This window comes from Sciurus carolinensis, chromosome 7 (assembly GCF_902686445.1).
Source record: "Sciurus carolinensis chromosome 7, mSciCar1.2, whole genome shotgun sequence".
Lineage (NCBI taxonomy): Eukaryota > Metazoa > Chordata > Mammalia > Rodentia > Sciuridae > Sciurus > Sciurus carolinensis.
The window spans coordinates 100,739,024-100,761,510 of record NC_062219.1 but is presented as its reverse complement, the minus strand read 5'-3'; the positions used below and the strand labels follow the sequence as shown (position 1 = coordinate 100,761,510).

Here is a 22,487-nt window from a genome sequence, read left to right as displayed (position 1 = left end):
TCATGTTTGCAAGTGTTAATAGACCTTGTTAGACAGCCTTGTAGAGGCAACATACACTAATATATCTAAAATGGAAATTAGAATAATAATCCCCAACCCAGAATGTTGCTTCAAAGATTGTCATTTAATTCATGTAAATTATCTGAAACACAGTAAAACTTTGTAAGTAGTAACTCTTCCTACAGATTTTGAGGTAAACATAGAAATCAATCGGTTTGCATAACCATTGTGATGTCATAGGTGGTGTGGGAAGACAATTTCTGCAAGAGCTAAGGTATCATATTTTCTCAGGATAAGTGATTGCTTAAATAAATTTTTTTATCTTTGAATGATTTTAGGGCAGATGCTCATTGTGGGTTAATCTATCACAAACCTTATTGTGCACAAGAATCACATGATTTCTACTTCAAATACATATACCGATTCAGTAGATCTGGGACTGGGCCTTAGATTTGTGTTTCTAACAAGTTCCCAGGTAAGGCTAATGCTGGTTCAGGGATTTCCCTTTCAGTAGTGACCTAATTATCTCCTAGAATGTTTTCAGAAAAAAATTATTATATATAAGTAATATATATATATATATATTATGTGTTTAATATATATAATAAGTAATACTGTAATAATTTATATATATATATATATATATATATATATGCTATTAAAGACTACAATAAACTGCTATGGTGTAATCTGGGATATCTCCTAAAGTCTCATCTGTCCCCAGGCAGCAATGTCCTGGGGTGGATAATGAGGGTTCTGACCTTATCAGTGGATTAATCCATTTGTGACTGAATGGACTAATGGAATGAGAGACTGGATCGAAGAGGTCACTGGGGCATGCCCAGGGAGGATTTATCTAATCCTGATCCTTCCCCTCTCTCCCCTTTCTTCCTTTCTCTCTCTCTCTCTCTCTCTCTCTCTCTCTCTCTCTCTTCTGTCCCCCCTCCCTTTCTCCCTCCCTCTCCATTTCCTGGCTGTCTTGAGTTGAACCATACCCTTCTACAAAGATATGTATCACCTCCTACCCAAAGAAATCGAGCCAGTTGACTTTGAACTGAATCATCTGAAACTGTGAGTCAAAACAAATCTTTCCTTCTCTAAGTTGATCTTGTTAGATATTTGGTCACAGGAACAAAAAACTGACTAACACATAGATCACCCTAATTGGATGCATTGTGACCATCTAGTAATCTGTTTTTCATGAACACTGGGTATCTTAGTGTCATGAGAGTTCAAGTAGATGTCCTTATAGTTTCCTCGAAACTCTTGAGGTAGTGACTTAAATCTCTAGGTCTCAAACTAGCTACATTAGAATTATATGGAAGGTTTGTTAAATATGTTTTTGCATTCTCTCCCCTAAGAGTCAATAGACCTAAGATGAAACTTAGGCATTTGCATTTCTAACAAGATCCCAAGTGATGTTGATACAGGCACCACATTGAATAAACATTGATTTAGAATAGTCATTCTTTACTTAAAATTAGCAAGAGCCTAAAAGTGTTCTTCCCAAACATCAATAGACGTACGAACTATGTACTGCCACAGGAAGAACTGTGATTATTTTGTGGTACCATCCCTAGTATCATGATCTTTAAATGTTTTAAAAGTTACTTACTCTGTTGATGGAATAAAAATCTCCCCACCTCCCTTTTATCCCCACATAAATAAAGCATCCCCAGACTCAACAGAAAGAGAATCATTTGTTTGGTTAAAGAATTTTGAGTTGATGTCTGTTTTTATTAAGAATAAATATATTATTACTATATTCCAGATGCATTAATATCAAAAATGTCATGTTACGAATATGAAAAAGTAGACTTTGATCACTGAAAGAATCCCCATTGGTTCCACAGCTTCATTGTCCACATTGATTGCCACTGATCTGGTGGATTCAGAGTCAGATAGTGTCAGAACAGTGTCATCACTTGAGTTTTAAGAGTACAGCTTGCAATGTTGAGAAAGTAGTGCAGAATGTGTGCATCACAGTGAATGAAATTAGGTCTGGAGTCGAAGTGTGCCCATTCTCTAGAGAAGATTACCCGTTGGAACACCCAAAATATAACTTGAGTGTATTTGAGTTAGTCATATTTCTCATGGTAAATTTGCAACATTATAAGATACTTTGATTCCAGCAGTTGGAATCTGCATCAGAACTCCAAAAATAGAAAAATCATAGGACTTCAAGCATATTCTAGATTTGCCTCACCTCTCAAGGATAGTGGTGAGGGAGTGAGATTTAGCTGTAAAGAATAGATGATGTGGAATTGTCCACAATAGTGTGCTTTAGGCTATCCTGAAAGGCACCACTCTCTAGAATAGAGAGGTGGAGGCTATGGGTAAGCTTCATCTGTGCATTAAATTTTATGTTTGACACCAAATCTGGTGGAAAATAATGACTATCTGTTGGTACTCTTCAAGCACATTATCAACTGCCTCAAAGAACTGCAGAGAGAGTTAACCAAAGGTCAGAATATATTCAAAGCATTGCATTAAAAACAACAGCATCAGGATCTGGACAAACTCTTGAAAATAATTTTACCATTTAACCAACTACAAGAAAATATTTTTTTCCTTCCAGTATATCACTCTTTTTATCAGTGCACTGTAATTATACATAGTAGCGGGAGTCATTGTTATTTATTTGTATATGCACAATACATAATGTGGTGGATTTTTATTCCCTAGTACCACCACTTTCTTTCTCATCTTTCTTCCACTGACCCGTTCCCTCTACTATACTGGGTTTCTATTTTCATGAGTTTCTTTTTTCTTTTTTTTTTTTTTAACATTTTTTTCTCTCCAGTTTTCACACATGAGAAAAAACAAGTGACCCTTGACTTTCTGAGTTTGGCTTATTTCACTTCACATGGTGTTCTCCAAATCTAGTTTCTCTAAAATGATATAATTTCATTATTTATGGTGGAGTAAAACTTCATTAAATTTTCTGTGTTTATTCCATTTGTTGATGGACACCAAGGCTGGCTCCATACTTTGACTGTTGTCAATTGTGCTGCTATAAATATGGGTATGCATGTATCATTATAGTATACTGACCTTAATTCTTCTACATAAATACCAAGGAGTGGTATAACTGTTTTACATGGTGGTCCCATTCCAAGTTTTTTGAAAAACCTCCATACTAATTTCCATAGTGTTGTACTGATTTACAATCTCATCAAAAGCATATCCTATAAGTGTTCCATTTTTCCCACATTCTTACCAGAATGTATTCTTATTTTTATCCTTTATGACTGTCATTCTAACTGGAGTGAGATGATATGTAGTTTTTATTTGTGTTTCCCTGATTGCTGAATATGTTTTTGGCACCTCTGTTAAGGATCAGATGACTGTAGATCTGTGGATTTGCCTTTTTGTCTTCTCTTTCATCGGTCTACATGTCCATTCTTATGCTATCTTGTTGTATTTGTATAATTTGAGACAGGAAATTGTGATGCTTCCAGCATTGCTCTACTTGTTCAGAATCCCTTTGTATATTCTGGATCTTTTAATCTTCCATATGAATTTTAGGACTGGTTTTTCTAGTTATGTGAAGAATGCCACTGGTATTTTGATAGGTATTACATTGAATCTATAGATTGCTTTTGGTAACTTGGTCATTTCAATAATTTAATTCTGCCTACCCCAAAACATGGGAGGTCTTTGCATCTTCTGTGTCTTCTTCAAATTATTTCTTCAGTGTTCAGTAATTTTCATTGTAGAGATCTTTCACCTCCTTGTTAGATTTACCTCACTTTTAAATTTTTCTTTCTTAGGCTATTATGAATGGAACTTTTCCTGATACTTTTCAGAGATTCATTTTTGGGGTATAGAAAAGTTATTGATTTTTATACGTTGATTGTGATAGCATACTACTTTGCTGAATTTGTTTATCAGTTCTAGAAGTCTTTTGGTTGAGTTTTTGGCTCTTCTAAGTATAGGATCATATCTTCTACAAATAGTGACAATTTTACTTCTAACTTTCCTATTTGTATCCCCTTTTGTTCCTTCTTTTCCCTATTGCTCTTGTTAAAATTTCAAGTACTATTTTTAATACTCGAGTGTGCCATGACCTGCATGGTCATTAATTCAGAAACCACTGAGGGGTGATGCGGAATGAAGAAAGACACACAAACATTGAGAGAGAAAATTGGGATCAGGTGGGACTGATCTCTGGTTGAGAACAGTGAACCAGAGCTGAATCCACAAATCTGTTATATAGGTTTTGTCATCAAAAGTTTATTTCTGGGAAAGTTTCTGCAAAGCAGGCAGACTTGAGGTCACAACACTGAGGAGACGTTATGATTATCTTGCTATACTCAGAATCCTCTATCTCTGGGAGCTGTCTGAGTTTCAAGGTTAAGCCTGATAACTCTGAGCCTTTGCACAGAGTGACCTTGGGCCAGCGTTGCCATAGCAACAGGACAATGTTAACCCATACTTTTGTACAGGGGTTTCCCAGCACAAGTGCACCAAAACCACAAGCAATTAGGCACCTTGATCCACATCACCACTCCCCACAGGAATGGTAAGAATAGGCATCCGTGTCTTGTTCCTAATTTTAGATTCTCCACTCAGCATAATACCAACTTTGAGGTTCTTGTATACAGCCTTTATGATGTTAAGATAAGGCCCTTCTATCTCTAGTTTCTTCAGTATTTGAAACATGAATAGGTGCTGAAGTTTGTTGAAGGCTTCTTCTGCATCCATGAGAAAATCATCTGGTTTTTGTCCTTAATTCTCTTTAGGTAATGAATTCTATTTACTTACTTTTATATGTTGAAATTTTGGTGGGTCTGCATACCGGTCACCTCAGCATTGTTAAATAATGACATGGAGAAAACTGAATCTATATAAGCTATAATATCCTTAAAGTGGAGGGTTGGTGAATATCTAAATATATTACCTGCCTTTTACAACTGCCTCCTGGCCATGAATGCTAGATGCCTTGGGATCTGTTTTCTCAAGGTCCTAATTAAGGGCTTACTATGTGCCATGTTATATGCCTTAATCAATTAATTTAATTTTCACAAACAATATATGAAATACTCTTTTTTTTTATACTAGAGGATTCTAGTGTACCTAGAAGTTAGTAACTTGTCCAAATCAGACAGAAGACAACAGGGCCAAAATTTAATGAAGACAGGTTGGGGTCAGAGAAGCTAACATTTTACTGATTACATTATACTCCTCTCATCTACTGATGTAAAGCTTTTAATTGATAATTAATTTTAAATGTTATATCTCCAAGGGGCCATGTGTGTATATGACAAAAGAATCCTTGAGCAATGTGTTTTCGGAGATGCAATTGCTGTATCATGAAGAACAAGAGCCTAAGAAATTAGTGTTTTCTTAACTCCACCGATGGTATAGGGCACATCAGTTATCCTCTCCCTAGACCTCAGATTTCTCACATACTAAGTTTGGGTAACAGTTTCATAAACATATCTACTATATCTAATTGTAGATGTGTCCTAATAGTCTTGGATTAGGAAACTGAGATTATGATCAAGGAAAGTACACTTTCAGCACACTTCTATACACTTCTATACTTCTGTGTATAGAACCACCTTGTACAAAAAGACCAAGGACCAAGGTCAAGAACTTTTCCTTCCAAAGACTATCCTAAAATTTTAAGAAAGCTTGTATCATTTCTTTATTTCTTTTTCTTTTTATTATTTTTTTTTAATTTTATAGTCTGTGTTTTGATTCATTGTATACAAATAGGGTACAACTTTTCATTTCTGTGGTTGTGCATGATGTGATTCATACCATTCGTGTAATCATACATGTACATAGGGTAATGATGTCTGTCTCAGTCCACCATCTTTCATACCCTTGCCCCCTCCTCCTTCTCATTTACCTTTAGGTAATCTAAAGTTCCTCCATTCTTCTCTCACCCTCACCCCTCACTCACATTATTTATCATTATCCACTTATCAGGGAAAATATTGGGCCTTTGGTTTTGGGGGACTGGCTTACTTCACTTAGCATGATATTCTCTAATTCCATCCATTTATCTGCAAAAACCATCATATTATTCTTTATGGATGAATAATACTTCATTGCATATGTATACCATAGTTTCTTTATCCATCCTTCTGTTGAATGGCATCTAGATTGATTCCACAATCTAGCAACTGTGAATTGAGCTGCTGTAAACATTGATGTGACTACATTACTGTAGTATGCTAATTTTAAGTCCTTTGGGTATAAATCAAGGAGTGGGATAACTGGGTCAAAAGGTGGGTCCATTCCAAGTTTTCTGAGGATTCTCCACACTGCTTTCCGGAGTGACTGCACAATTTTCAACTCCACCAGCAATGTAAAAGTGTGCTTTTTTCCCCACATCCACGCCAACATCTATTATTGTTTGTGTTCTTGATAAGAGCCATTCTAATTGGAGTAAGATGAAATCTTAGAGTTGCTTTAATTTGCATTTCTCTAATTACTAGAAATGTTGAACACTTTTCCATTTATTTATTAATCACCTGTATATCTTCTTCTATAAAGTGTCTGTCAAGTTCCTTGACCCATTTATTGATAGAGTTCTTTGTATTTTGGGTATAAATTTTGGAGATTAAAGCTCTATCTGAAGTGTGTGTGGAAAAGATTTTTCTCCCACTCTGTAGGTTCTTTTAACATTAGTATTGTGTCCTTTGCTAAGAAAAAGCTCTTTAATTTGAATCCATCCATTTATTGATTTCTTGTGCTTTGGGAGTCTTGTTAAGGAAGTCTGATCCTAAGCCAACATGATGAAGATTTGGGTCTACTTTCTGTTCTGTTTGGTGCAGGGTCTCTGGTTTACTTGGCTTAGGAACAGACTTCCTTAACAAGACTCCCAAAGCACAAGAAATCAAAGCAAGAATCAATAAATGGGATGGATTTGTTTCTTTCTTTATCCTTGTAAATCTATTCATTCTTTCAGATATCTAAATTGAGATGTGGAGTGAAGTGTTTTCCAATTTTATATTACCTTTTATTGTTTCGTCTTCTTTCATATTCTCACAGGTTTATAAATAATGTGTTCCATGATCATAGTAGGACATGTTCTTTTACTTTTGCTACTTATATATTCAAATCTATAAGACTATATAATTTTTAGTAGGGAACACATAATTTCCACCTAAGGTACACTCGAAATGTAAGGTGGAACTTTGTCATCTACAAATCCATTAAGTTGCCATTTTGAATCGACATTGTTGTGTAGGTGTGTATATTTAAATGAATGTGAGTGTGTTTGTTCATTTTTACTTTTGTAAATCCATGTATATGGGGAATCTGTTTTAATTTGACCTATTTAAAATCAGATTACAGAGAGAAACCTGGCTTCCTCTTATCTAAAAATTTGAGAGACATAATATCTGGTTGTACCTTGTACCTTTGTTGGCTAAGATCCAATCAAATATTCTAAGTTAGGTTTTCTCTTAGGCCCTTTCAAAATTCACAAGAGTTACAAGAGAACAGACATGGACAGTTGGGAGTGGAGGAGATAGGTCCTAAACGTGTAGCCCATTCCAATGGATACAAATGCTAGCTTTAGTTGTTTTGCCATTAGGTTTTCTTGCACACAAAAGTTCCCCATAAAATCCAGCTGGTTCAAATTTTGTCTGCAGACCTGAAGCCCAGCAAATTTGGCTTGGCTTCTTATTTTGTGGAAAATGCTTCACACGGCTGTAATCTGGAAATATTGAAGTGTACAAAACCCTCAACAGAAACAACAGGAGAACAGCTGTCTCCCACCTTCACTTTCTCCTAGCTCTGCTCTTAAAGTTTTGGGTGTTATGAAGGGAGAGAGAAAAATCTGCCACTAAGCGTGAAATGTATGAATCATCCATGACTTACCTTTGTTGTTGCTCTATGCCAAAACACAAAGATTAAAGAGTTGCCAATGATAAGTAAGACAACTCAGCTTTTGGCATTACTAGAGAAGAAAGTAGTATTTAAGATCATGGAGGGAGTATTGCTACAATTTGAACAATAACAGGCTTTAGTATGTGGAAGCATTGTGTTATCTTTTCCATTTTCCACCCTTATGCTTTTGTTGGCCTCGTACAATCCCCTTGTTGCCTATAATTGGAAATAGAGTTAGTGCCAGAGATGCATAAAACAAGTAGTCTTTCATTTATATGTTTTGTGCATCATGATTGTGTATGTGAAGTCATAAAAATCATTTATTATGAGCATGTGAATTCCTGGCTTAAAATGTTAAGCGTTCTTGTGACAACAATATAATAGCATCAGATGTATTCCCATAAAACACCATATGTGGGCACTTATTAGTTACTTCCCTGGCACCTACATGCTGGGATATCATCTTAAAGAGTGAATCCTAAGAAAAAAAAAAAAAAAGAATGTTGGTATATAAACCAACAAAATATATGAGATGGGTTAGCAACAACTAAGGATTTGCTTAGAATCTGTTAGCAATGGCAATAGTTCATCTTCCATTAGAAGCAGAGTTGTCAAACCTTTTGCTAATGTTCTTTTCATGGATTCATGAAAATCCTTTACAGCTTTGCAAACAGTAGATGTTACCTCAGTCTAAAGTTGCAAGAATGCTCTAAAATCACAATATACTAGATTTGGATATCTAGTAAATTAAAATATGTGCCAAAGTAATTTTTATTCTTCTCATCTCTTTGAAAAGCATATATTTAGGGCATGTGGTATAAATCACAGAAAACACATTGGTTTTCAAACTAGATAAAATAACATAGAGTGATTAGAGTTTCTTCTTGGCACATGTGAACATTTAGTGATGTTTTGACAGTGTGCCTCTGTGACAGAGGCTATTCCTCTTTGTCAGTTTCCTTGCTTCTGCTGCTTCTGCTCTAAGGTGCAAAGGTTTCATTTGGTTGCCTCTGCAGTTGCTTAAGTTTTCTTGACCGTCAGTGGACTTCAAGTTTGTCACAACTCTGGTGCTGATCTTGTAATCTTGCATTAATACCTGAGTCAGATGGCCAGACACTCCCTGTAGGAAGATGACGAGGGCTTTCAAATCAACTCAGTTGCAAAAGAAGGCCAGAATCCACTGGTTCTTGATTGTGTATCTACTTTTCCCCCTGAAAAGTGGTAAGTCATATAAATCAGTTCTCAGGGGATTTTTGTTTTTGTTTGTTTCTTGTTTTTTTTTCAAAGGGTGACTTATCTTAGTGACACACTGTGGCATATTACTGGGGTCTTTGGGAGAAGGTGAGGTTGCTGGTATTTTAAGTTTCTAGGCCAGCAGTGAGTCAGAACCCAAATCTCTATTCATCCAGTCTTCCTAGTGTAACAGAATGTCTAAAACTTACAATGGTATTTTGTTTAAACTGCATATGGTAGTGATTACCTTGAAAATGTACACTAAGCATATGTCTACAACCCTAATAACTACTTCCAACACTTCTAGATGGCTGCTTTGACCCAGTCAATTTTTCTCCCTATATTTTGGCCCAAATTTCCATTCCAGCATGCCTACCATACAATGCAAATATTGGTGCTTTTAATTGTTTTTGTTCTTTTAATACTGCTGGATAGCTAGATGTAAAGGAATTTTTAAAGTGGTAACATTTCTTCTGATCCAAATACATTTTTTTTTTCAGTTAGTAAAACTGGTTTAGCAATTACCATCCTCGTATCTGGTTATTTTCCACCATTTGCTAATTTTTAAAAGCCTTCATCTATTTTACAGACCTCTCTTCCCTGTCTTTTCCCCACCCCTCTTCTCTCAGGAACTTCTATCACACGAGCATCATGTAATATGCTTTATAAAGTGAATCCTCTCTTTTGCATCCAAACATCATTTTTTCCAATCTCTATTTGATGGCTCTCCTTCCTGATTTTACACAGAGAGTGTCTGGAGGGATTTTGAAATGATGGATGCCTAGTACTTTATCTGTACTTTTCCCTTGACCTATTACATCAAAACATACCATGATAGGAATTATGAATCTTTAAGTACTCTGTAGTAAATACTCATATGTAACCACTATCAAAACACATTTTTCTGATTACAAAATTATAGCTTCTATTGTATTTCTACCCTCTATGAGAGACTTTACAGCCTTGCCTTGCTTAATCCTCATAATAGGCCATTAAGTGTTATTATCCTAATTTAGTTGAATAGGAAACTGGGGCCCAGAAGACTTAAAAAAACAGAAAGAAAAATTAGTCCAAGCCAAAAAAATGAAGCAAATTTTAACAAAGGGCTTTTAATTCATAGTTGGAAGTCAAATGCTGGCCTCTTTCCATTCCGCTTTCTTACTTGACACTTGCCTTTCTTACATGACATTCTATTGTTTATATTTACTAATAACCTACTTTTATATTTTTTTCTTATTATGTCTTTGTGCAGTTTATGTAAAAAGTGTAAAAATGGCTGTATTTACAAAGGGGCTAATATTTTGCATTGTAATTCAACCTGAAGGTGTTCATGAATGATAATAACAATGTGATCTGAATTGAATGGGGTATAAAATCCCAGCAGATATAATGATGCAGCACATAATACATGTTTTTGAGAATAAGGTGGACTTGAAATTAACACTGATGCATGACAAATAAGAACAGACTGCAGTGAATGTACATCCTGCTCCACAATGTTTCCAAAAAGAGAAGGAAAGGTATTCCAAATTTCACAAAGGAAGAATTCTTCAAGGCTATCCACACCTTTCTCCAAGTCTTCTCTCCTCCTTAAGTGAGAAGTGGTCCTTATCAGTTCTCTGTAACCTTATTTTGTTTTGGATCTTAGATGTCTCCCAAAGATCATGTGCTGAGGCTTGGTCACCAGCCTGCAGCATTATTGGAAGGGGTTGGAACCTTTGAGAAGTATGGCCCAGTGGAAGGAAGTTAGGCCATTAGTGGCATACTCTCAAAGAGGACATTGGGACCCTGGCCCCTTCTCCTCTTCTCTCTCTCACTGCTTCCCAGGTGCCATAAGGTGAGAAGTTTTTCCCCACCTCATGCTACCCACCATGAGGTACTGGGCCATCCCAGCAGCAGAGTGACAGGGTCGATCAAACATGAACTGCAACCTCCCAAACTGAGTCAAAATAAATCTTTTGTCCTTTAAAGTTGATTTTCCCAGGTATCTTTTTGTAGCAATGGAAAGCTGACAAACACAAACTTCTTTTACTTTTTTCCTTCCCCTGCCACCTACAGATGAGAGAAAAAAAAAAGATAGTATTTATTCAGCACCTACCATTTGTCAACAATTTTCATTTCTAATATATAATTGCCCCTGAATTAGTCAAGTTTTGCTAACTTGTCCAATAATACAACCAAATGTCAAAATTTCAGGGTCTTCAAAAAACAAAAATTTATTTCTAGCTCATACTTTGTGTAGGCAGCTGTGCGTTAACTGTTAAGGCTCAGTTTCCCATTTCTAGACTCAGGTTAAAGGGACAGCCACTGTTTGAAATATTCCATTCTTACAGCAAAGAGACAAAAAGTAGCAGAATCTCTCTTCAGCTTCTGCCTTGAGTGTAATATATATTGTTTGGGCTCACATTTTTCACTAATGCAAGTCAAGGTCAAGTTTAATGTTAGTGAAGCAGTAAACAGGCATCTGTCACTGAAGGTGGGGCCCTAACTCAAAAGGCACTGAGTGGTGCATAGATATTCCTTTAGAGTGAACGAGGAGTGAATCTTAGTAGAAGATTTCTATATTGGAGAAGCATGAAACTCAGAGGTTAAATTAACAATCCAAGCCTAGTGCATCCAGTGGATGATTCAGGAATCGAAGATTATAATCAATTGTTTCTACAACCAATGACTTTTCCTCTGTACAACCAGCCAGGTTGAAGAGTAGGGAGACAAACTTTGTGTTTTCTCCTCTTTTATTGTTCCATCTTCACTCCAAATATTTTCTGAATCATCGTGTCATCTCATGAACCTAAGATAATATTTTATTTAACCAACTCTTTAATTTGTATCTGAAATAAAAACTGAATTGTAAAATGATAAACTTTATCAAGCAATTACTTTGTGCCAAGCACTTATTTTGTCACTTTATATATTCTTTTATTTGATTTTTAACAGTAAGTTCTGTGTTAGATAGTATCTTATTTAAATGAGAGTACCAAGCCTCAGTAACTGGTTTAAAATAAGTGAGCTAGTGTGAGCAACAGTCAGGTTTTAATCCATATTGGATTCTAAATTTTGTGCTGCTATGTTCTGCATCATTTTGCTGGTCAACAAAAATACTTTTGTTTTAAATATACCTTTACATTTATCTCCTCTCTACCGTAACTATATCACTATTTTTATTTTTTCTTCTTATGCCTGAGAGTCTGCTATATCATCACAGTTAGATCTCACCAACTAAACCATCATATACATCATAACTAGACTGTCCAAGTCTGCCTTATTCTGTCATTTCTGTGTGCAGAAACAGCCATTGCTCTTCATTGCTCCTATTTTCATCCTTCTCACATCTAAACTCCTTCATCTTCCAAGAACACTCAACAAATCAGTCTTATTTCCCACCAGCCCCCAAATGTACACTATTCTCCTGGTTATCCCTTGCTGATTCCCCTCACTTTATTCACATTACTCCCCATACTGGGAGCTAGATTGAAAACTTCATGACAGCAGGGTCTTGGATCAGCCTGTGACTATATCCCCATGTTGATTATCATGCTGCTAGCTTTGAAATAGGAAGTAATTAATTAACTAGGTAATCTTTACTCAGGTCCAAATATGATGGTTTCTGCAACATGCTTCTGTGGACATTGATAGGTGACCAGAAATAAATGATCCATAAACTTCTGGTTCTGCTGAAATGGGTCTCCTAAGTATACAGCAGATTCTAAACTCTCCATATCCCATGAGACTGTGCTGAGAAATTGAAAAATGGCAGATTAACTGGCAGAAAAGTGGGATTAATGTTATATCACACCAACCTCTCTAAGGAGCAATAAGAGTAGCATTTGGGAGGTAAGGTATCTCCCAAACCACAAGTGAAAGATTTTCTTGGCTCCCAAGGAGAGAGAACAAAAGAAATTGTGGTGCCAAGTGCTTAGTAAATGCAAGGATTATAAATTAGATTTTATATTGGACACAGAATATTATCAGTGTGGTGTCTCTGTCTTTCTGCTGACTAGTTAAAAAAAATCCTCAATGAGCATTTTATATCTGCCTCAAATACATAATGCTTGTCTACCAACCCCATATTACCCATGTTTTCCAAGATTATTTTTCATGGATTTCCAAATATATCTCCTGGCGAAGTGAAATTTAGGTAATATATTCGATCTGTTATATTAAAAAACTAGAAAACATTAGCAATAAAGAAGTCTTACACAGATTTTCCGAAGTTATTTATTTATGGCGTCTTTCATTTGCATAGCACGTAAAAGTATAATACAGAAATAGTATTTCATGGTAAATAGTTCGGAAAACTCTGTCTCTTCTAAAAAGCTTTGAATTTTTTGTGTCCTTCCAAAATCAGGAGGTCTGAAATATACAACAGAGGGTCCTACTTCAAAAAATCATCTGGGAAGATCTTTTCAAGGAAGTGATCTTCCAGTGGACACTTGAAGAAAGAAATATCTACTATAGAATGAGGCAAGAGCAGGTGTCAAGTGCTCCAGCAAGAGAGAGGACTTAGTGTGTTTGATAAATAGGAAGGAAGAGAGGAAAGGAGGGAGGCAAAGCAGGCTCCTATTAACTGGAATAAAATATCCAAAGAAGAGAATCCTGGAGAGGTCAGTAGGTCTTATATCATGTAGGACCTTCTAAACATGGTAGAGTTTGTATGTTTACATTTAGGTTCAGTGAAAAGTCATTTAAAGATTTAAGTAGGGAAGGTACACTATTTGACTTGGGTTTGAATAATTCTGAGTGTGGTTGATTGGAAACAGAAGAATGGAAATAGGAAGATAAATTGAGACTATTAGGAATGTTTAATGAGACAATGCTGATGATGTATGATGATACCTTTAGCTAGTTCAGTGGAGATGGCAATGGAGAAGAACAGAATTGACATACATTAAGATCTAGCATATGCCATGCCCCTATTTTGATACCCAGCACAACTTCTCTCTCTCCCTTTCTCTCTCTCTCTACATACACACACATGTGTTATATTTTTGTACATATAAACGTATAATTAACAGAACTAATTGGCTACTAGGGCATGTGACTGAGGGAAAGGAAAAAAATCAAGAATAATTTTCAGATTATCTGAGTGATATGGATGTGTTGTATTATTCACTGAAAAGAGAAATATAATTGGAGAAATTAGTTCAGTAAAAGGAAAATCTAAATTCAGATTATGACTTCTTAAATTTGATATATTGTGTGATGTATAAGCAAAATTTTCAAGAAGGAAGCTCAATATAAATTTGTGTTTTGCTTAAAGTCACTGGAAAATTGAAGTCACCTGGCAAAATTATTAGATTTATTTTCTTATTGAAGAGAAGGGCCAGGACTGAATTTCTAAACACTCCAGTATTTAGAAATTGGGACTAGCAGAAGTTAACACGGAAAAATAAATTGAAATGGCCAAGAAGGCTTTAGGTGACATTTACAGAATTATTTCAGTGGAAGAATGGAGGTTAAAACTTGTTTGGAAATGTTCAGTGAAATGGGGCAAAAAAGGGTGAAAGTTATATAGACAGTTCTTTAAAAAATTTTGGCCAAAGAAAGATAATCACAAAACATAGTTGCTTTGTATTATTTTTAGTGATGCATTATAGTTATATATAATAGTGGGAGTTGTCATTGCATACCCATACATGCCTACAATATAACAATAAAATTTGGTGAATATCACTCCCCAGTATTTTCCCTTTCCTTCTCCTCCTCCCTCCCCACAGGTTCCTTTCCTCTATTCTACTGATCTCCTTTCCATTTTCATGAAACCCTTTCCCACCTCTCTTTTCCTTTTTCCTCTCTAGTGTCCATATAGGAGAGAAAACATGTGACTTTGGGCCTTCCAAGTTTGACTTATTTATCTTAACAATAGTCTCAAGTTCCATCCATTTTCCTGCAAATGACACAATTTTATTTTTCTTTATGTCAGAATAAAACTCCATTGAGTAAATACACTACATTTTCTTTTTCATCCATTGATGTATAACTAAGCTGATTCCATAGTTTGATTATTGTGAATTGTGCTGCTGTACAAATGGGTGTAAAAGGTCATTTTAATATTGGTACTTTAATGGAGTAGTGTGGGATTCTCTCAAAATGGCTGGAGAAAGTATTACTGACAAGGGGAGAGGAATAGAGGTGCTAGGAAGGTCCCTGAGACATCATCTTCAAGATGGTTTTGGTGGTGAATGCAAAGGCAGCAAACCTGGTGTATGTGATATTGAGAAAGCTCCTGTGGGTGGATCACCTCTTAATCTCCAGTATCTGTCAACAGTAAATGTTTACATACAATAGTTGTTGAAGAAAGATAAGAAAGTAAAAAAAAAAAAAAAAAAAAAAAGGAAGAATAGAAAGAGGAAAGGGAAGGAGAAAAGAACCAGCAAAGGAATCCTTTCTTTGGTTTCCCTTTCCATTCTCATTATGGTTGTGCATTATTTCTCATAATGGTCCTCAAGAACTCTGTTAACCTAGTAATAGTTTAAATTCTTAAAAAAATCTTGCAAACATAAGTATCATTAGTCTCACTTTACAATGCAAACACCAGGCTCAAAGAAATTCTCCGCTTTCTTCTCCTTTCTTGGATATCCCTAATACAGTGCCCAACATGCTTACTCTTTGCCCCTCAGTAAACAGATATGACAGGTAGAATTAATAATCTGGTAATATAATAGTTTTAACTAGTTTTTATTGATTATACCTATACATTGCAGCAGGGACACTGGATTTACATTTTAAAAAATGAATAGTGAAAATATGTGAACATTTGACTAATGTTGGTTCAAACTAAGAACAAACTAAACATTATACAGTGACAGATATGTTATTTCAAGTGTGAAAATTGAGAATACATACTTTTTAGCCATTAGACAATTGCCTGAGCTTGGCTTTGTGATAACTTAGTTCTGTTGTGAGTTAGATACTTTGTCTATTCTCAAGAAGTTTGCTGAGTAAGAAGAAGAAGTGAGTGAGTGAGAAGATTCAACAACACAATTCTGCTTTCTCCTACAGATGTGCAAGTTTGTGCTAGAAAGACATAGTGCAATTATACACATTTTTTCCTTTTCCATTTAAAAACTCAATTACTTAAAAAACTTTGTGTAACATCTCATCATTCCAAATAACTTTATGGAGACTTTCTGAAATATATTCCTTTTTTCCAATTTTTCTCCTGTTGTTCTCAATTATCCTATGAAAATAATTATATAAGCCAGACAGATAAATCCTACATTTCTATAAAAGGGCGGTGGTTAGTGAATTTTCTATTTCAAATGAAGATATCAGAAATCTATCTGGACAATCAATGGTGCTATCATTTATATACTTTTTCATTAAAAAGTATTTGTACATTAAGAACCTCCACATATGAAACACAAAGTTGTGAAAGTTATAAAATACAGACCAAATTATTCCCATCAATATCTTACATTTGTCATTATTACTAACTAGCTCCCATAATACTTGTATGATATTAAAATTACTGCTCCATTTTAGAGATATATTTTCTTCATTAAACTCATTTTAGATATAAGCAGTTTTTCTCCCAAGTTGACTCTTCTAAATTATGTTTTAATTAAAATGAAATGAAGGCTTACAAATTTGCAGTCTGTGGTATGTTGAATTTCTATGTTAAATGATTGTATTTCAAATAAACCAACATTTATTTTTAAACCATTGCTTTGTATCTGACCTACCACACCTTTTACAATGTATTTATCATTCCATAAAAATTAAAGAAAGCAGAATTTTAAGCCTCTGTCAGCTCTCAGCCACTGTTACACAAGGATTTTGAAAGAAAAAAAATAGAATTGATTGTATCTCTCCAACTCATTTAAGGAGAATACTACTTAAATTTGTTCTTAAGGCAAGGTTGAAATTAATCTTGATTTCCCATCAAATGTACAGGGATTTCATAGTACAGTGCATAATAGTGTTTAATTCCTCATGGGTATAAGTTAAAATAAACAAATCACTGATGGTGTTTATCTATAAATATAGCAGATGGTGTGGGACTGAGGTTGGTAATCAACTCTGCCGACTTTAATTTCATGGTTATAAAACACTGTAAACCTCACTATTTATAAAAGCTAGGGAAGAATCTCCAATGGGCTTCAGTAGCCAAGAAACCTCACCAATATTAATCTCTCTAACTGATATTTGGTATCCTCCCAGGGTGTAATATTTAAGATTGTGGAGCGATTGCTAGACATACTCAAAATTTCCCTGGGATCATTAGCTAGCATTTCTGTCATTGATCTATTATGACTTTGTTAATGAGTTCCATGTGAGTGAAATTTAGTGAATGAAACAATTCTTCCTAAATTTTGCTAGGTGAATGTTTAACAATTACTTTAAGAAGTTATATATCTAAATGATAGCCTAATTTGTCAAAAATAATACTTTTTTTCTGATGCTTAGGTAGGTCAAATTGTGATACTACTCAGACTAAATGGAGTTAGGGATAGGATTTCATAAACATCAAAACATCATTTGAATAGTCAATGCATCATATACATATATGTGTGTGTGTGTGTGTGTGTGTATGCCATGTGTCTACCTAAAGTTTATAAAAATCATATAATTTATAAAGAAACCAAAATAGTTATCCATCATATTTTCAATTGATTTAAATATAATAATTTAAATATATTTTATTGTAATCATTTATTTCACTGAAAATCTATATGCTCAACTTGATTAAATTCTTACAAAAAAAGAACAGATTATAAAAAAATTATTTGAATTGTTCAGTTTTTCCATTCCAACCTTATAGTGAATAAACACAGAAGGATTATAAAAAACCTCAAATCATATCCATATTACTTCTATATCTGAAGAAATTGGTTTTTCAGTCTTCAAGAAGTTTCTTAAATATATGATAATCTAGTATGCAACTTGAAGGTTAAAATTTTTTTAACTGAACATGTTTTAACTGTATCAGAATATTAAACCTAGGGTCTTGTATATACTAAGCCAAAACACTACTGCTGAGCTACATTCCCAGTGCAAGAATGAGCTTTCTTTTTTTTTTTTTAATTTATTTTTATTGTAAACAAATGGGATACATGTTGTTTATGTTTGTACATAGAGTAACGGCATACCATTTGTGTAATCATACATTTACACAGGGTAAGGGTGTTTGATTCATTCCGTTATTTATTCCTTCCCCCCTACCCCTCCCACCCCTCTTTTCCCTCTATACAGTCCCTCCTTCCTCCATTCTTGCCCCCTCCCATCCCATTATGTGTCATCATCCGCTTATCAGCGAGATCATTCGTCCTTTGTTTTTTTGAGATTGGCTTATCTCACTTCGCATCCAAGAATGAGCTTTCTAAGGAGCAATCATTACTTTTCTAGTTCTTGTATTGCTTCTCCCCCACTGACCCTGAAAATTCTATACTGAAACTCCAACCTATCTGTTTATGGATTATTTTTTAGCATAGAGCTCAAACTCTGGGTTTCAAGTCTATGGGTTCTGAACAGCAGCAGCCCTGAATAGAGAGAGGACTGGATGGAACCTTTGGTAATACATTTTCTCATCTCCCTCCCTACTCAGAACCCTCTATCATTAGTTTTCATTGGATTTAAGACCCCACTATTTAATGCACTCATTTCTGTAAAACAACTGTCTACTCAGATTTCCAGGTCCTATAATGCATCTGGAACATCTAGAGCGGAGAATATCAAAGCCTCTCTAACTTGCAGATTCCCCTCACTTTCTTTTCCTTTTCTTTCTTTTCTATTTTTCTTATAAATGCCTCCAAATTGACCTGAATTATCATCATTGAAGAAATTCATTATCGGGCAAATTGGTTATGTTGTAAAATTGTATTTATGTTGTGTTGAGTCAAAACTTGGGGTGAAGCCAGGTACGGAGGTGTCCGCCTGTAATCCCAGTGGCTAGGGAGGCTGAGACAGGAGGACCATGAGTTCAAAGCCAGCCTCAGCAATGGCAGAGCACTAAGCCACTCCGTGAGACCCTGTCTCTAAATAAAATACAAAATAGGGCTTGGATGTGATTCAGTAGTTGAGTGCCCCTGAGTTCAATCCCCAGAACTCCTCACAAGAAAAAAACTTGGGGTGATTTTTCTTTGAAATGATCAACAAAAATCAACTTAAATCAATGAATTAATTTTTAAGATTATAACTTCTTGTCTTTAAAGAGAAAGAGTCAAAGAAAAGAACATATCCCACAGAGAATGATTTCTTTTTAAAACCTGGTCAATAGGAAGTACACTCTCTAGAGTTATAAGGCTACTGGAAAACAATGGGAGCATATTTCTTAGGGGCTCTGAAAAGGCCCCAAGAAGACTGAGGCCTCAGAGTGACATTAAGTACCCCTCAGGGTGGCAAATAAACAGGTCTCATCTGCTGACTGAAGGCCTAACTGGCCAGAGTAGGGAGTGGGTCAAAGGGAGACAGAACATCAGAGAAAAATAAAGCCAGGTATTATAGTATCTGAGCAGAGGAGCACAGTGGACATTTAGTTTAAGGACTATCCTTTACGGGAACTCATTTATGGGTCTTAGGGAAATAAGACATCCTTAAAAACACATTAAAACAATTGCTCTTATAAAGAAGGAATCTTTCTTAATATCCCGATGGATAGCATTTTTACTGTGTTGGGTACAACAAGTAATAAAATATAATCTTTTCTACTAATCTTGGTTTGAAAAAGTTTCTGTAAGAAAATTATCTGATTCTAAGGGAAGGAAACTAACTTAAAAGTTAAGATGTTCCTGATTTCATGCAAATTATCAGATTTATTAAAAGAGCATCATTGAAATAAATTCTTGCCTTTTAATTTTAATATTAAGCAAATTACAACCATAAATATAGCAGACAAATACATGATATTTAAAAGCCTGGATCTCATTTTTGTCATTTTCTTTCAGATTATCCAATGCTGTCTAATGTCAAAGGCATCACATTGTATAAAAGAAAACATGCCAAGGAAATTACTTTAACTGGATTTCATTCCCCCTTCAATGGTGAGTTAAAAAATCTATCCTCCATAATACTTTTATTATTTTTCCCTATAAAAATCCAGTGATTTTTAAAGTCTTTTATTCCTAGGGCAAGTCATCTATGCTGTGATGTGCATGACAGTCACATGTGGAATCCTTCTCTTGGTTATGCTCAAGTTGAGGTAACTGAACATAACTCAGAAGGGAAGGGCTGGAGGGAATCATTTAGCTGTGTTAAAGCACATTTCACAATGGCTGAACTTACATAGGCCCTGAGAATGAAAGCTTCTCCGTTAAGACATGCTAAATCAACTTTTATGTGGGATAGGTTCATGGAAACATTACTCACGGTCTTCAAATGTAAGGGAAATGTGATCTTTGGGAATTTTCTTATGTTGCATTTTACAAGCACATATGCATTGCATGTTGCTTCCAATTAAACTGTTATCAGTATTTCCTCTTGGTTTTTGTGCAAAATACAAATGGAACTTTGTTATATTCTTTATTCAAATTATACATAGAATTGGTGATCCCAAATAACTGACCTATTGTGTATCTCAAAAAGGTTTTATTTACCTAAGATGATGAGGCTTTACACCACACCCTTAGAAAGACAGATATTACCTGACATTAATTGATTCTTTCCAAATCATTTTTTTGACAGCATTCATGACTGGAATGTTGTAATGCTCCAGCAGTACGTGAGACTTAAAATTAGTGGTACAGTCAAACTCTAGACTTCTGAATTTGGGTGATTTAAAATATTTTAACTTATTTAGTGTTGACAAATAGATACAAGATGGTACATACTTGCTTACCTTCCATTAGAATATAACTTCATATTTAAATATCAACCGTGTTCATTTGCTTTTTCTTTATACATGTGAATATATATAATTTTAGTATCATAAATTTTAATGAAAGAAATATACATGCATTTCCATACATACATACATATACTTACACTCACAAGATAAATCTTATCTCTTCACATCTGACATCCACACTGACTAGCTCAGTCACCTGCACAATGCATGTACACATATTACTCCTCAGAAGCAACTTGAGAAATTGAAGATGAACAGGGCTTGACGACCAGGAAGAGACATGGAAGACAGAAGTGGGGGAATATACAGCAATAGCAGAGGGTGAGGTACAGAAGAGTACATGTGCTGCTGAAAGACGTTACAATTTATTTATTTTTAAATGCAATGCAGCTAAAGACAGTATATCTACTTGTTGTATCCAACCCTGCTAAGTATTTAATATGTTGTTTACTAAAAGCAGTACCAAAAAATCTGCTTTTTTCCAAGACCTTAAAAGTTTTATTTATATGAGAAGATTTCCAGGGGTTCCAACAATACAGTTTAAAGGCCAAGTAATTACAGTCAATTTCTAAGGGAGAAAAGTACCATTTGGAATTTATTAAACTTTATTTGGTTTGAAATATTTGAGAGCACTGCTCAGTTACTCTACTTGCCTAGACATTCCATGACAAACCTATTGTTTCAGAGAAACAGTTTTCTGTCCCCAAAAAAATCCTGTGTTAAGGGTTACTGATTTTACTTCTTAGCCACACACATAATGTATAAAGTTCACTTTAGCTACATGGACCTGTGAGTTTTTACTGATGACATTGTACCACAGATAAATCACATGTAGGCTATATGTAATTCCCCATGAATCAGCTGGGGCTTCACCTCTTTCTTGCCTTGCATAGGAAGGCATAGCTCTGGTGGGTACAATGGTACACACCTATAATTCCAATGATTTGAAAGGTTGAGGCAAGAAAATCACAAGTTTGAAGCTGATTTGGCAACTTAGCAAGACACTGTCTCAAAACAAAATAAAAAGGAGATTTAGGATGTAACTCAAGTGGTACATACGGGGGGAAGAAATTAAAAAATGAGAAAGAGAGAGAGAGAGAGAGAAGAAAAGAAGAAAAATGACAATTTGGATAGTACAGTTAAGTATATGATACTCCTTAGAAACACATTAGAATATTCTATAACTGGGATTTACATTTGGAAATTTATTTTCTGCATTTTAGGCACAGACTTCATCTAGAGCAAGTATGTTTGTGAAATACTTATAATGGCATATTATTAACTTTTGTTTATTCTTTTACATAGAATCTCCAGAATATCAAGTCAAACAAGAAATCCTCCACCAATCCAAATACCTGAAGGAGTCATCATTCATTGAGGCACAGAACATTGACAGCCACTTTCTTTAAAGCAAGTCTTTGTAGCCAGTCAACAGAATACCACAACCATCATTAATAAGGAAAATATTAAGATCGACTTAATGATATTAATTATACAATGTGAGGTATAGTGGTATGGCATGAGGCTTGTAGATATTTTTGTTTCTTAAAAAATTATTCCAGTAAATACATGAGTAGAAAACTAAGGTTTCACTTGAAGGCAAAAGGTGTTAACCAAA

At 35.0% G+C, this 22,487-nt stretch overlaps 1 protein-coding gene across 1 annotated transcript in view; it reads left to right on the top strand.

Moving 5' to 3' along the window:
• Positions 1-22,247, top strand: part of Gfral (GDNF family receptor alpha like) — a 61,177-nt gene extending 38,930 nt beyond the window's left edge. The window contains exons 7-9 of the mRNA XM_047559198.1: positions 19,971-20,066; positions 20,152-20,224; positions 22,175-22,247. Of these exons, the coding sequence (XP_047415154.1) occupies positions 19,971-20,066; positions 20,152-20,224; positions 22,175-22,247 (242 nt within the window). The remainder of the gene's footprint in view (positions 1-19,970; positions 20,067-20,151; positions 20,225-22,174) is intronic.
• Positions 22,248-22,487: the final 240 nt, after the last annotated feature.